Source organism: Glandiceps talaboti, chromosome 17, assembly GCF_964340395.1.
Source record: "Glandiceps talaboti chromosome 17, keGlaTala1.1, whole genome shotgun sequence".
Taxonomy (NCBI): domain Eukaryota; kingdom Metazoa; phylum Hemichordata; class Enteropneusta; family Spengelidae; genus Glandiceps; species Glandiceps talaboti.
Window position 1 is genome coordinate 1,590,731 of NC_135565.1, and position 12,520 is coordinate 1,603,250.

The 12,520-nt window shown below is 32.9% G+C and overlaps 1 protein-coding gene across 3 annotated transcripts in view; it reads right to left on the reverse strand.

Annotated features, from left to right (window-relative positions):
- LOC144447983 (zinc finger CCCH domain-containing protein 11A-like) overlaps window positions 1-12,520 on the reverse strand; it is a 71,441-nt gene that overhangs the window by 36,874 nt on the left and 22,047 nt on the right. For all 3 annotated transcript variants that reach the window (XM_078138118.1, XM_078138120.1, XM_078138119.1), the window contains 5 exons: window positions 8,281-8,403; window positions 7,205-7,315; window positions 4,145-4,243; window positions 2,464-2,601; window positions 1,684-1,794 (listed from right to left, as the gene is read on the reverse strand). In XM_078138118.1, the coding sequence (XP_077994244.1) occupies window positions 1,684-1,794; window positions 2,464-2,601; window positions 4,145-4,243; window positions 7,205-7,315; window positions 8,281-8,403 (582 nt within the window). The remainder of the gene's footprint in view (window positions 1-1,683; window positions 1,795-2,463; window positions 2,602-4,144; window positions 4,244-7,204; window positions 7,316-8,280; window positions 8,404-12,520) is intronic.

The window sequence follows — 12,520 nt, forward strand, 5'->3', positions numbered from 1 at the left end:
ATGGCTGCTAGATGGCCATATTGGATCGTATCATGAATCAAATTGACATGCATATGTATGCCATTGTATGCTGCCCCTGTACCAAGTGTGAAAAAAATCGGTCCAGGCATCTCCAAGAAACGGCTGCGGACGGACGGACGGACGGACGGACGGACAGACAGATGGAACCCAATCCATAAGTCCCCATCCCGGACTTCGTCCGGCGGGGACTAAAAACTGAGGACCATATTATTGCCCAATACAGTATCATAAAACTGAGGGCCATATTATTACCCAGTACAATATCATAAAATAGCGCAAATATTGCGTTGCCGCACAACTTCATGTTCAGGGCAATGATAGATAGATATATAATTTTTTGAAGATTTAAAGTTGTAACCAAAACAAAATTTTCATACCTAATTTCCATCATCATAATCCAGCCATCCTATGTTGGAAGTGTACAAGACAAGTATAGCAACATCCTAATCAAACTTTAAAGGGATGTGTCTACAAGGTTTTGTACTTCTTTATTTTTTAAAATCAATTTGGAACCAAGTCATACCAATGTAACAGGTTTATCTTTCTTGGTTGTCTTATTGTAATATTGTAAAAGCCAGCTACATTCAGTTTATATGGGTAGGTGACGAAACAGCTGTCTTACAATATATTACATAATCCAGTCATAAACCAAACTGGCCATGCTACAGGCTTTACCACCAGAGGAAATAGTAAAGTAAACATTATAGTTAATTAACAATGTACTGTTCTCACTGTGTCAGCTATTAATGAGGACAAATCTACACATTCTCAACAAAGTTAAGCTCAATCTACTGGGTAATTTCAGAGTTGAAGATTTTTGAGGAAAAGCAATGACAAAGAATAACACTTCTAGAAACATCTCACCAAGTTTCAAACTCATTCACTTAGCATTTTTTGAGATATAAGTTTTGACCAAAATTCACATTTTTACACCTTAATTCCATATCACTCATGGAATCATGGTATGCTTAACATATCTTCGTCCATACATCCCTAAATGCATTTCCATTAAATTTCAGCCCAATCTGCTCAGTGGTTTTGGAATTATAGATTTTTAACCAAAAAGACACATTTTCAGCCCTAATTTGCATATCACTGATGGAATCATCCCGTCATGAACAAATCTTACTTTACACCCCCTTAAGAATGTTCCCACCAAATTTCGCACCAATCTGCCCAGTAGTTTCTGAGTTTAAGTTTTTTGACCAAAAATCACATTTTTTGACCCAAAACCCACATCCCTGATGCAATCACTTTCATTTGAACAATTTCCCAACTAGACACCAGAAGTAACATGACCACAAAATATCAAAGCAATCGGTCCAGCAGTTTTTGACTTTAAGTTGTTTACACACATATATACACACACACACACACACACAGACAGACAGACAGACAGACACTTTGCCATGCCTATAGCACTACTGAACCTTTCAGTTCAGTTGTGCTAAAAACTGAGGGCCATATTATTACCCAATACAATATCATAAAACTGAGGGCCATATTATTACCCCAATACAGTATCATAAAACTGAGGGGCAATGAAAATAATTTTCAGTACAATATCATAAGATTGTGAGATCAATTGTTAGGTCTCCATCATTGATATCTATACATGTATGTAACTGAAAGGGTTAATTAATCACTCAGTTAGATACTCACCTTTCTCCACAACAGCAACTCTTGTCATCTTCCTTTCCTGTATTGTCATATCATCAGCAAGGCTCTTGGGGTTCTCTTGTTGGATCACACCGACAGAGTCTATGCCTACATCTAGAAACGTAAATAGAATGACTACTTCTTCAAAAACGATGGCCCTCATATGGTTGTTTTTGATATCACTACTACCATTACCCCAAACATTATATGTACTAAATTTCATTATAATTGAGCCAGATGTTGATGAATGATGAAATGAAATGATACAGACAGAGACAGACAGACAGACACACACACACACACACAGAGGCAGACATCCCCCTTTTAATAAGGGTACGGGAGGTAAAAATGTAAACACAAATATACACACACACAAACAAACACAATGTGTACATACGTACACAGACAGACATGTACATACATAGACACAGGCACACAGACAACAGAACACACAGACACACACAATGTACATACATACACAGAGACAGACATACATGTACATGTACATACATACACAAAGGCACACACACAGACAACAGAACACAAACACACAATGTACATACATACACAAAGGCACACACACAGACAACAGAACACAAATACACAATGTACATACATACACACAGACAGACATACACAGACACACACAGAACAGAACACAGACAGAACAGAACAGAACAGAACAGAGCACACAGACAGACAGACAGACAGAACACACAGAGACACACTGAATGACTGTAATTCACAATAAGGCAACAAATTGACTCAATTCACATACAATACCTGTTTGATTGTTGTGGTTATTTTTATTCTCATTGACATAACTCCTTCCAAGACGATCTTTTACAGATTTCTGTTTCTGTTTCTTCTCCTTTCGAATTTCTTCCAATGACTTAATACCAAAAGAGACATCTTCTAGAACTGCCAATACAGAAATGAATAAATGAATTACAATATTGAAACAATATTAAGACGTCACCCCCCCCCTGAAACAATATTAAGACGTCACCCCCCCCTGAAACAATATTAAGACGTCACCCCCCCCCCCCCTGAATACTTTACTTCTGTATGCATAATGGAATGACAGTATCATGTTAAACTGAAGTGCCTTTTGTTAAACTGCCGTATAACAGTTGTTCTAATATCTTTTGATATCATTAAAGTTTTGTTATCTTTAAATCAAACTGCATTTTGTCATCGTTAATGTATGTAAAAAATACAATCAATGGCATTGTAGCACAACTGTAGACTGTGTTATTGTATAAATGTTTACACCATAAGTTTACTGTTGGTATGGGCAGTATCTTCATTTGCTGGCTAAAGTATGTCAATTTTTTGCATTTTTTGAAAGTTTATCCACATGCCTAACCATCCATTTTTACCTCCCTTAAGGGTACAGGAGGTATTAAAAGGTAGCTGTCTGTCTGTCTGTCTGTGTGTGTGTATGTATGTGTGTGTGTGTGTGTGTGTGTGTGTGTGTGTGTCTGTCTGTCTGTGTCACCATTATCTTAAAAACGACTGGCTCAATTATAATGAAATTTAGTACATATAATGTTTGGGGTAATGGCTAGACCTGATTAGTTTTTGAGCAAGATCTGTTCATGTTAATTAGGGAAATTTGCATATCAATGAAATCAACTAATTAAGCAATATCTTAAGACTGCATACTTCTATTTCAATATAATTTAGTATATTCGTTAACATAACATACATTTGTCCTATAAAATTTGTTGATGTACCTTACAGCGTTAATGAATAATTTGCATATTTAATGATTTTCGGTAATTAGGCTATATCTTAAGAATACTAGTACATACTTCAATTCCAATATAATTCAGTACACACGTTTACCATAACAATTGCATATGTCATGTAAAGCTTGTTGATGTACCTTTCAGTGTTAATGAATAATTTGCATAATTAATTATTCTTGGTAATTAGGCTATATCTTACGACTGCATACTTCAATTTCAATATAATTCAGCACATACATTAACCATAACAAATTGTGTATGTCCTATAAAGTTAGTTGATGCACCTTACAGTGTTAATGAATAATTAGCATATACATTAATGTAAGAAAGCACACTTGTCCCAAAAAAGTCTGTTACCACAGTTTTTTTTAATTTTAATGAGTACTTTGCATAATAAGTGATTCCCTTACAGGAGGAATTCAGTTCAAATATGGTTATCTTTGCAATATACTGTACACAGCCATTTGGCTATTGTTATGGGCATGGTCTTGTTGCTAGGTATAGATATGTCCATTTTTGGAATGACTAACCAAGTGTCTATTAATCCTTATTTTTATCTTTGCAGTATACACCATCATCTGGTTGTTACTATGGGCATGTCTTGCTGCTGGGTATAATTGCATAAATGTAAGGTCGCAAGAAAAGTTCCTTGTAAGACCTGCTAAGCCCATCGAATACTGTTATTCTTTGCATCTATAACTACTACCTACCTGTTTCTTGCACAATGCCCATTTTCCTGGTAGATACAACTTTAGGTCTATCGGGTATCTTTATTTCTTCTAATTTCTCCACTCCTACAGTAGGTAGTACTGTACGCAGAAAATAAGTTGTATATGTCAATAACACCAACTGACACATATGATTTGTCAAGTTAGTTGTTATCTTACCTCTATCTTTAACATCTATAAGTTGATTACTACCTAGTTTTCATCTTACCTCTATCTATAACATTAGTTTTTATATTTTCTCTATCTATAACATCTATAAGTTGATTACTACCTAGTTTTCATCTTACCTCTATCTATAACATTAGTTTTTATATTTTCTCTATCTATAACATCTATTAGTTGATTACTACCTAGTTTTTATCTTACCTCTATCTATAACATCTATTAGTTGATTACTACCAAGTTTTTATCTTACCTCTATCTATAACATTAGTTTTTATATTTTCTCTATCTATAACATCTATTAGTTGATTACTACCAAGTTTTTATCTTACCTCTATCTATAACATCTATTAGTTGATTACTACCTAGTTTTTATCTTATCTCTATCTATAACATCTATTAGTTGATTACTACCTAGTTTTTATCTTACCTCTATCTATAACATCTATTAGTTGATTACTACCTAGTTTTTATCTTACCTCTATCTATAACATCTATTAGTTGATTACTACCTAGTTTTTATCTTACCTCTATCTATAACATCTATTAGTTGATTACTACCTAGTTTTTATCTTACCTCTATCTATAACATCTATTAGTTGATTACTACCTAGTTTTTATCATACCTCTATCTATAACATCTATTAGTTGATTACTACCTAGTTTTTATCTTACCTCTATCTATAACATCTATTAGTTGATTACTACCTAGTTTTTATCTTACCTCTATCTATAACATCTATTAGTTGATTACTACCTAGTTTTTATCTTACCTCTATCTATAACATATATTAGTTGATTACTACCTAGTTTTTATCTTACCTCTATCTATAACATATATTAATTGATTACTACCTAGTTTTTATCTTACCTCTATCTATAACATGTATTAATTGATTACTACCTAGTTTTTATCTTACCTCTATCTATAACATATATTAGTTGATTACTACCAAGTTTTTATCATACCTCTATCTATAACATCTATTAGTTGATTACTACCTAGTTTTTATCTTACCTCTATCTATAACATCTATTAGTTGATTACTACCTAGTTTTTATCTTACCTCTATCTATAACATGTATTAGTTGATTACTACCTAGTTTTTATCTTATCTCTATCTATAACATCTATTAGTTGATTACTACCTAGTTTTTATCTTACCTCTATCTATAACATGTATTAGTTGATTACTACCTAGTTTTTATCTTACCTCTATCTATAACATCTATTAGTTGATTACTACCTAGTATTTATCTTACCTCTATCTATAACATATATTAGTTGATTACTACCTAGTTTTTATCTTACCTCTATCTATAACATCTATTAGTTGATTACTACCTAGTTTTTATCTTACCTCTATCTATAACATCTATTAGTTGATTACTACCTAGTTTTTATCTTACCTCTATCTATAACATCTATTAGTTGATTACTACCTAGTTTTTATCATACCTCTATCTATAACATCTATTAGTTGATTACTACCTAGTTTTTATCTTACCTCTATCTATAACATGTATTAGTTGATTACTACTTAATTTTTATCTTACCTCTATCTATAACATCTATTAATTGATTACTACCTAGTTTTTATCTTACCTCTATCTATAACATGTATTAGTTGATTACTACTTAGTTTTTATCTTACCTCTATCTATAACATCTATTAGTTGATTACTACCTAGTTTTTATCTTACCTCTATCTATAACATATATTAGTTGATTACTACCTAGTTTTTATCATACCTCTATCTATAACATGTATTAGTTGATTACTACCTAGTTTTTATCATACCTCTATCTATAACATCTATTAGTTGATTACTACCTAGTATTTATCTTACCTCTATCTATAACATCTATTAGTTGATTACTACCTAGTTTTTATCTTATCTCTATCTATAACATGTATTAGTTGATTACTACCTAGTTTTTATCATACCTCTATCTATAACATCTATTAGTTGATTACTACCTAGTATTTATCTTACCTCTATCTATAACATCTATTAGTTGATTACTACCTAGTTTTTATCTTTTCTCTATCTATAACATCTATTAGTTGATTACTACCTAGTATTTATCTTACCTCTATCTATAACATATATTAGTTGATTACTATCTAGTTTTTATCTTACCTCTATCTATAACATATATTAATTGATTACTACCTAGTTTTTATCTTACCTCTATCTATAACATCTATTAGTTGATTACTACCTAGTTTTTATCTTTTCTCTATCTATAACATCTATTAGTTGATTACTACCTAGTTTTTATCTTTTCTCTATCTATAACATCTATTAGTTGATTACTACCTAGTTTTTATCTTACCTCTATCTATAACATCTATTAGTTGATTACTACCTAGTTTTTATCTTATCTCTATCTATAACATCTATTAGTTGATTACTACCTAGTTTTTATCTTACCTCTATCTATAACATCTATTAGTTGATTACTACCTAGTATTTATCTTACCTCTATCTATAACATATATTAGTTGATTACTATCTAGTTTTTATCTTACCTCTATCTATAACATATATTAATTGATTACTACCTAGTATTTATCTTACCTCTATCTATAACATATATTAATTGATTACTACCAAGTTTTTATCTTTTCTCTATCTATAACATCTATTAGTTGATTACTACCTAGTATTTATCTTACCTCTATCTATAACATATATTAGTTGATTACTATCTAGTTTTTATCTTACCTCTATCTATAACATATATTAATTGATTACTACCTAGTATTTATCATACCTCTATCTATAACATGTATTAGTTGATTACTACCTAGTTTTTATCTTTTCTCTATCTATAACATGTATTAGTTGATTACTACCAAGTTTTTATCTTACCTCTACCATCTGATTCATCACTATCTAATTTCCTCGCTATCCTGGCAGACACTTTGACAGGTGATGTAGTACATTTGATATGTACAGGGGAACTTTCTGAGGTAGTATCATCTGTGGACAAACCATAACAAATCATGTAAATTGGGTAAAACAATACATGTAGATCCTATGGATGTCAATACATGTAGAACCTAATGGATGTCAATACATGTAGATCCTATATGGATATTAATACATGTAGATCTTGTATGGATGTCAATGCATGTAGACCCTATATGGATGTCAATGCATGTAGACCCTATGTGGATGTCAATACAGGTAGATCCTATGTGGATGTCAATACATATACATCCTGTATGAATGTCAATACATGCAGATCCTAGGTGGATGTCAATACATGTAGATCCTATGGATGTCAATACATGTAGATCCTATGGATGTCAATACATGTAGAACCTATATGGATGTCAATACATGTAGAACCTATATGGATGTCAATACATGTAGATCCTATGGATGTCAATACATGTAGATCCTATGGATGTCAATACATGTAGAACCTATATGGATGTCAATACATGTAGATCCTATGGATGTCAATACATGTAGATCCTATGGATGTCAATACATGTAGAACCTATATGGATGTCAATACATGTAGATCCTATGGATGTCAATACATGTAGATCCTATGGATGTCAATGCATGTAGAACCTATATGGATGTCAATGCATGTAGATCCTATGGATGTCAATACATGTAGATCCTATAAGGATGTCAATACATGTAGATACTATGGATGTCAATACATGTACATCCTATAGATGTCAATACATGTGGATACTATGGATGTCAATACATGTACATCCTATAAGGATGTCAATACATGTACATCCTATAGATGTCAATACATGTAGATACTATGGATGTCAATACATTACCTGTATGCCCACTGATGCTAAATCAAATTAATATGACCCTATAACAGACTTCAAGTTCAAGTACATCTCTACACTGGGTGGTTACACTTCAAGTTTAAGTATATCTTTACATAAATACAACAAAGAAAAACCTACCATCGTCATCATCTGGCTGAATCACAACAGGTTCAATTTCTGTTTTAGGCACTTTACTGACAGCAATGTCTTGAAGCTCCACTTGCTTCCTTTCCATGGGTAGAGTTGGTGAAAAGAAATGACCTGAAACAATATACCGTATTTCCTCACGTTAGCGCCCTTACATGGGTAAGTGTTCTGTGCTTTGGTTCAGACAATGTCTACATTTGTATTTTTAGAATAGTTTCTGAAACAATATACTGTATTTTCTCACGTTAGCACCCTTACACGGGTAAGTGTTCTGTGCTTTGGTTCAGACAATGTCTATTCTTAGAATAGTTTCTGAAACAATATACTGTATTTCCTCACGTTAGCACCCTTACACGGGTAAGTGTTCTGTGCTTTGGTTCAGACAATATCTATTTTTAGAATAGTTGCAGTAAACAATATACCGTATTTCCTCACGTTAGCGCCCTTACACGGGTAAGCACTCGGTGCTTTGGTTCAGACAATGTTTATTTTTAGAATAGTTTCTGAAACAATATACCGTATTTCCTCACGTTAGCGCCCTTACACAGGCAAGCACTCGGTGCTTTGGTTCAGACAATGTCTATTTTTAGAATAGTTGCAGTAGACTGCCCATCCCCACCCTCCCTCCTGACCATGTATTTGTTCATTAAGGAAGACTGGCAAGCCCACAATAACGGATAAATTGTTCACAGTAATGATCATGGGTACTTGAATGTGTTTGAGTACTTTACCCATTACCGTAAATAAAAGTCAATCAGATCAGTAGTAAAGGTATAGACATCAATATACATATAGTGTCTTCTTTAGTCTTCAAAATTGTGCGTCATTACAAGAAATATGAACCCACTTTGCCAGCCACAGCAATTCAACACAGATATATGTTCAGACCCACAATCATTAACTTGAGAACTTGTAAGGTCAGATTGAAATAAGTACGAATAATAGACCTCACATGAGGTAGAGACACCAAATTTAGATTATGAATATAAACTAGAAATTTGTGTTGTTTCAAGCATCGGAACCCATCTTGCCACAGACACAACATAGCCATACTCATTTAAGATCATTGCTAAATGCCAAAGTTGAAAAGAGAAATCGCGTGATGTCTACATCTTCACACATCATGCACACATAGCTGGCCATGTGCTCTGACTTCTGTTTACATTTGGGACGTAAGTAATGAGGGAATTCAGTAATTCATAGCCCAAATTTCATAACATAAATGACATTTTCCATTCACATTTTTACTACAAATTTCGTTTTAAATAACTTAAAAATAAATTAGATCAAATAGTTAACTAACCTTAGATATTAAATTTAGTTTGTAATTTGTTTCACAATAAATATGCTAAATTCAGATGACGAATCCACAGCTCAAATTGTACGACTGGTGATTGTATAGCTAGCTAGCTACAGTGGGATACATGTTGTGGAATGGTTCTGTGTCATCTCTCTTTGTCAAACAGAGACGCTGTTATGCACACCAATGCCAAATTGGTCCTCTTGTTATTCTCAGAATTTTTGTGAAACAATTATGCTATGGTAAATATTAAGGAGTTCATAATTGGAGAAGAATAAAATATAGTATGATGAACCATGACATACTAGTAAGTAGCTACAATAATTGTAGTGTTTCATGTGATTTTGAGGGCTTTTTCGTCTGTTTTTGTGCCTTTTTTCATTCCGACTTTTCACCTGAATCAAACACTACAATTCCTCTAACGCAAACACAAATAGACGGAACCGATTCAGATCTAAATCGCAAAGTTAGGCAGATTTTTCTGCTAAATTACGCCTTACCTGGCAAAATATCGGACATTTCCTAACGCCAACATTAATTACGGAGCCTTCAAGACCCAAGAAGTGTTCAGAGGTACCCCAATTCCGTCAAAATCAGCAAATGTAGTAATGCATGCAGCATTTTGAAAAGGGCAGTACACTGACACTTCGCTCACATTTTCAACGTGGTCTCGTCTATTTGCATTTGCGTTAGAGGAATTGTAGCGTTTGATTCAGGTTAAACGGCTGAACGAAAAAGGTACAAAAACAGACGAAAAAGCCCTCAAAATCACATCAAACGCTACAATTATTGCAACTAACTAGTATTAATTAGACTTGACATTGCAATGGTTGCCAATCCTATCAATTTCGATGTGTGGCTACATTACATTACATTCTGAAATTGTTACAATTTACTTCACTGTGACATGTCAGTCATTCACAACATGTTATTTGCTTCATTTTTGTGCACTTAATTATTATGCTGTTTCCAGACATCGAACACTACTAGTTCTCTGGAACTATTATGTATCATCAGAGATTTGTATCAGTCTGTTTTGTTTGCATTTGCAACATTTACAATAAATATTTGACATGGTTTTAGCCTCAACAAAAATAGGAAACATGGTTAACCGCCCCTCCACCAATTGAGGGTGTGGGCGGGTTAAATCCACCCAAGGCTCTAAATCATGTCAGTACTGTATTGTAGCAAAATTGATTAAACATATAAAGAAATTCAGTTCTCACTGTTTTTTCAGCCTACATTGTGTAAGGCCAGCAAAAATAAAAAAGCTGTCAACGGGTCAGACCTACATGTACCCATATTTGGGCATTTCAATTTGTTTTGTTTTTTGCGTGGGCTTCACATGTCAGTAAAGTTGCTGCTGGATATATACACTTTGTTTCTAAATTATTTAAAGGGATTTCTATATATTTTCTGAATAATACATGTGACCATATACATGAGTCAATTCAAAATTATATAAGATCTTATATTGTGCCTTTTCTATTATCAAGTCTTTCTTTATTCCAATAACGGAACATACCTCTGTTTATCCCTGGAGGAGAGTTACAGAAATACATAGAATAAATAAGGGAGGTGACGTGAGCCAAAAGCACAAAACAGCTGAGAAATAAATATATATAAAAGACTACAATGCAAACAAAAAGGAAATCAAATACTGCCCCTGATCCTGAAACAATCTATAATGAATTTTGCAGTCGTCACTACAATAGTTTCATCTATACTTTGTACTTGACATAATTACAGTGAACTTGTCTTGTCATCTTTATCAATAAAATCCGGATAAATAGAGGATACAGTCTGAAAGAAATTATGTCTTTGTTGACTGAACCTAGAGCAACTGATAATAAAAAATAAACTTCAGACTCGATTTCATTGGAGTCACACACACAGCATATTCTGTCTTCTACTGGTATATTTATATATCTACCCATTTCGATCATTAACTTATGACAGGAGCATCTAAACTTTGTATAAAAATGTCAGAGTTGAAAACATTTCAAAATAACAAGATATGGTTTGAAATAAATGTTGGATTTAAATGTTATATTAGCAATGTCAGACTAAGGTCATTGTCTCTGATATTCTATACATGTACTAATTGTAAATCAGTACTAACCTGTATGATTCACTTCACCATTTAGTTCATTTGAATCTAAATACTACACTAAAGACAACCTGTATGATTCACTTCACCATTTAGTTGATTTGAATCTAAATACTACACTAAAGACAACCTGTATGATTCACTTCACCATTTAGTTCATTTGAATCTAAGTACTACACTAAAGACAACCTGTATGATTCACTTCACCATTTAGTTCATTTGAATCCAAATACTACACTAAAGACAACCTGTATGATTCACTTCACCATTTAGTTCATTTGAATCTAAATACTACACTAAAGACAACCTGTATGATTCACTTCACCATTTAGTTCATTTGAATCCAAATACTACACTAAACACAACCTGTATGATTCACTTCACCATTTAGTTGATTTGAATCTATATACTACACTAAAGACAACCTGTATGATTCACTTCACCATTTAGTTCATTTGAATCTAAATACTACACTAAAGACAACCTGTATGATTCACTTCACCATTTAGTTCATTTGAATCTAAATACTACACTAAAGACAACCTGTATGATTCACTTCACCATTTAGTTGATTTGAATCCAAATACTACACTAAAGACAACCTGTATGATTCACTTCACCATTTAGTTGATTTGAATCTAAATACTACACTAAAGACAACCTGTATGATTCACTTCACCATTTAGTTGATTTGAATCCAAATACTACACTAAAGACAACCTGTATGATTCACTTCACCATTTAGTTGATTTGAATCTAAATACTACACTAAAGACAACCTGTATGATTCACTTCACCATTTAGTTGATTTGAATCTATAT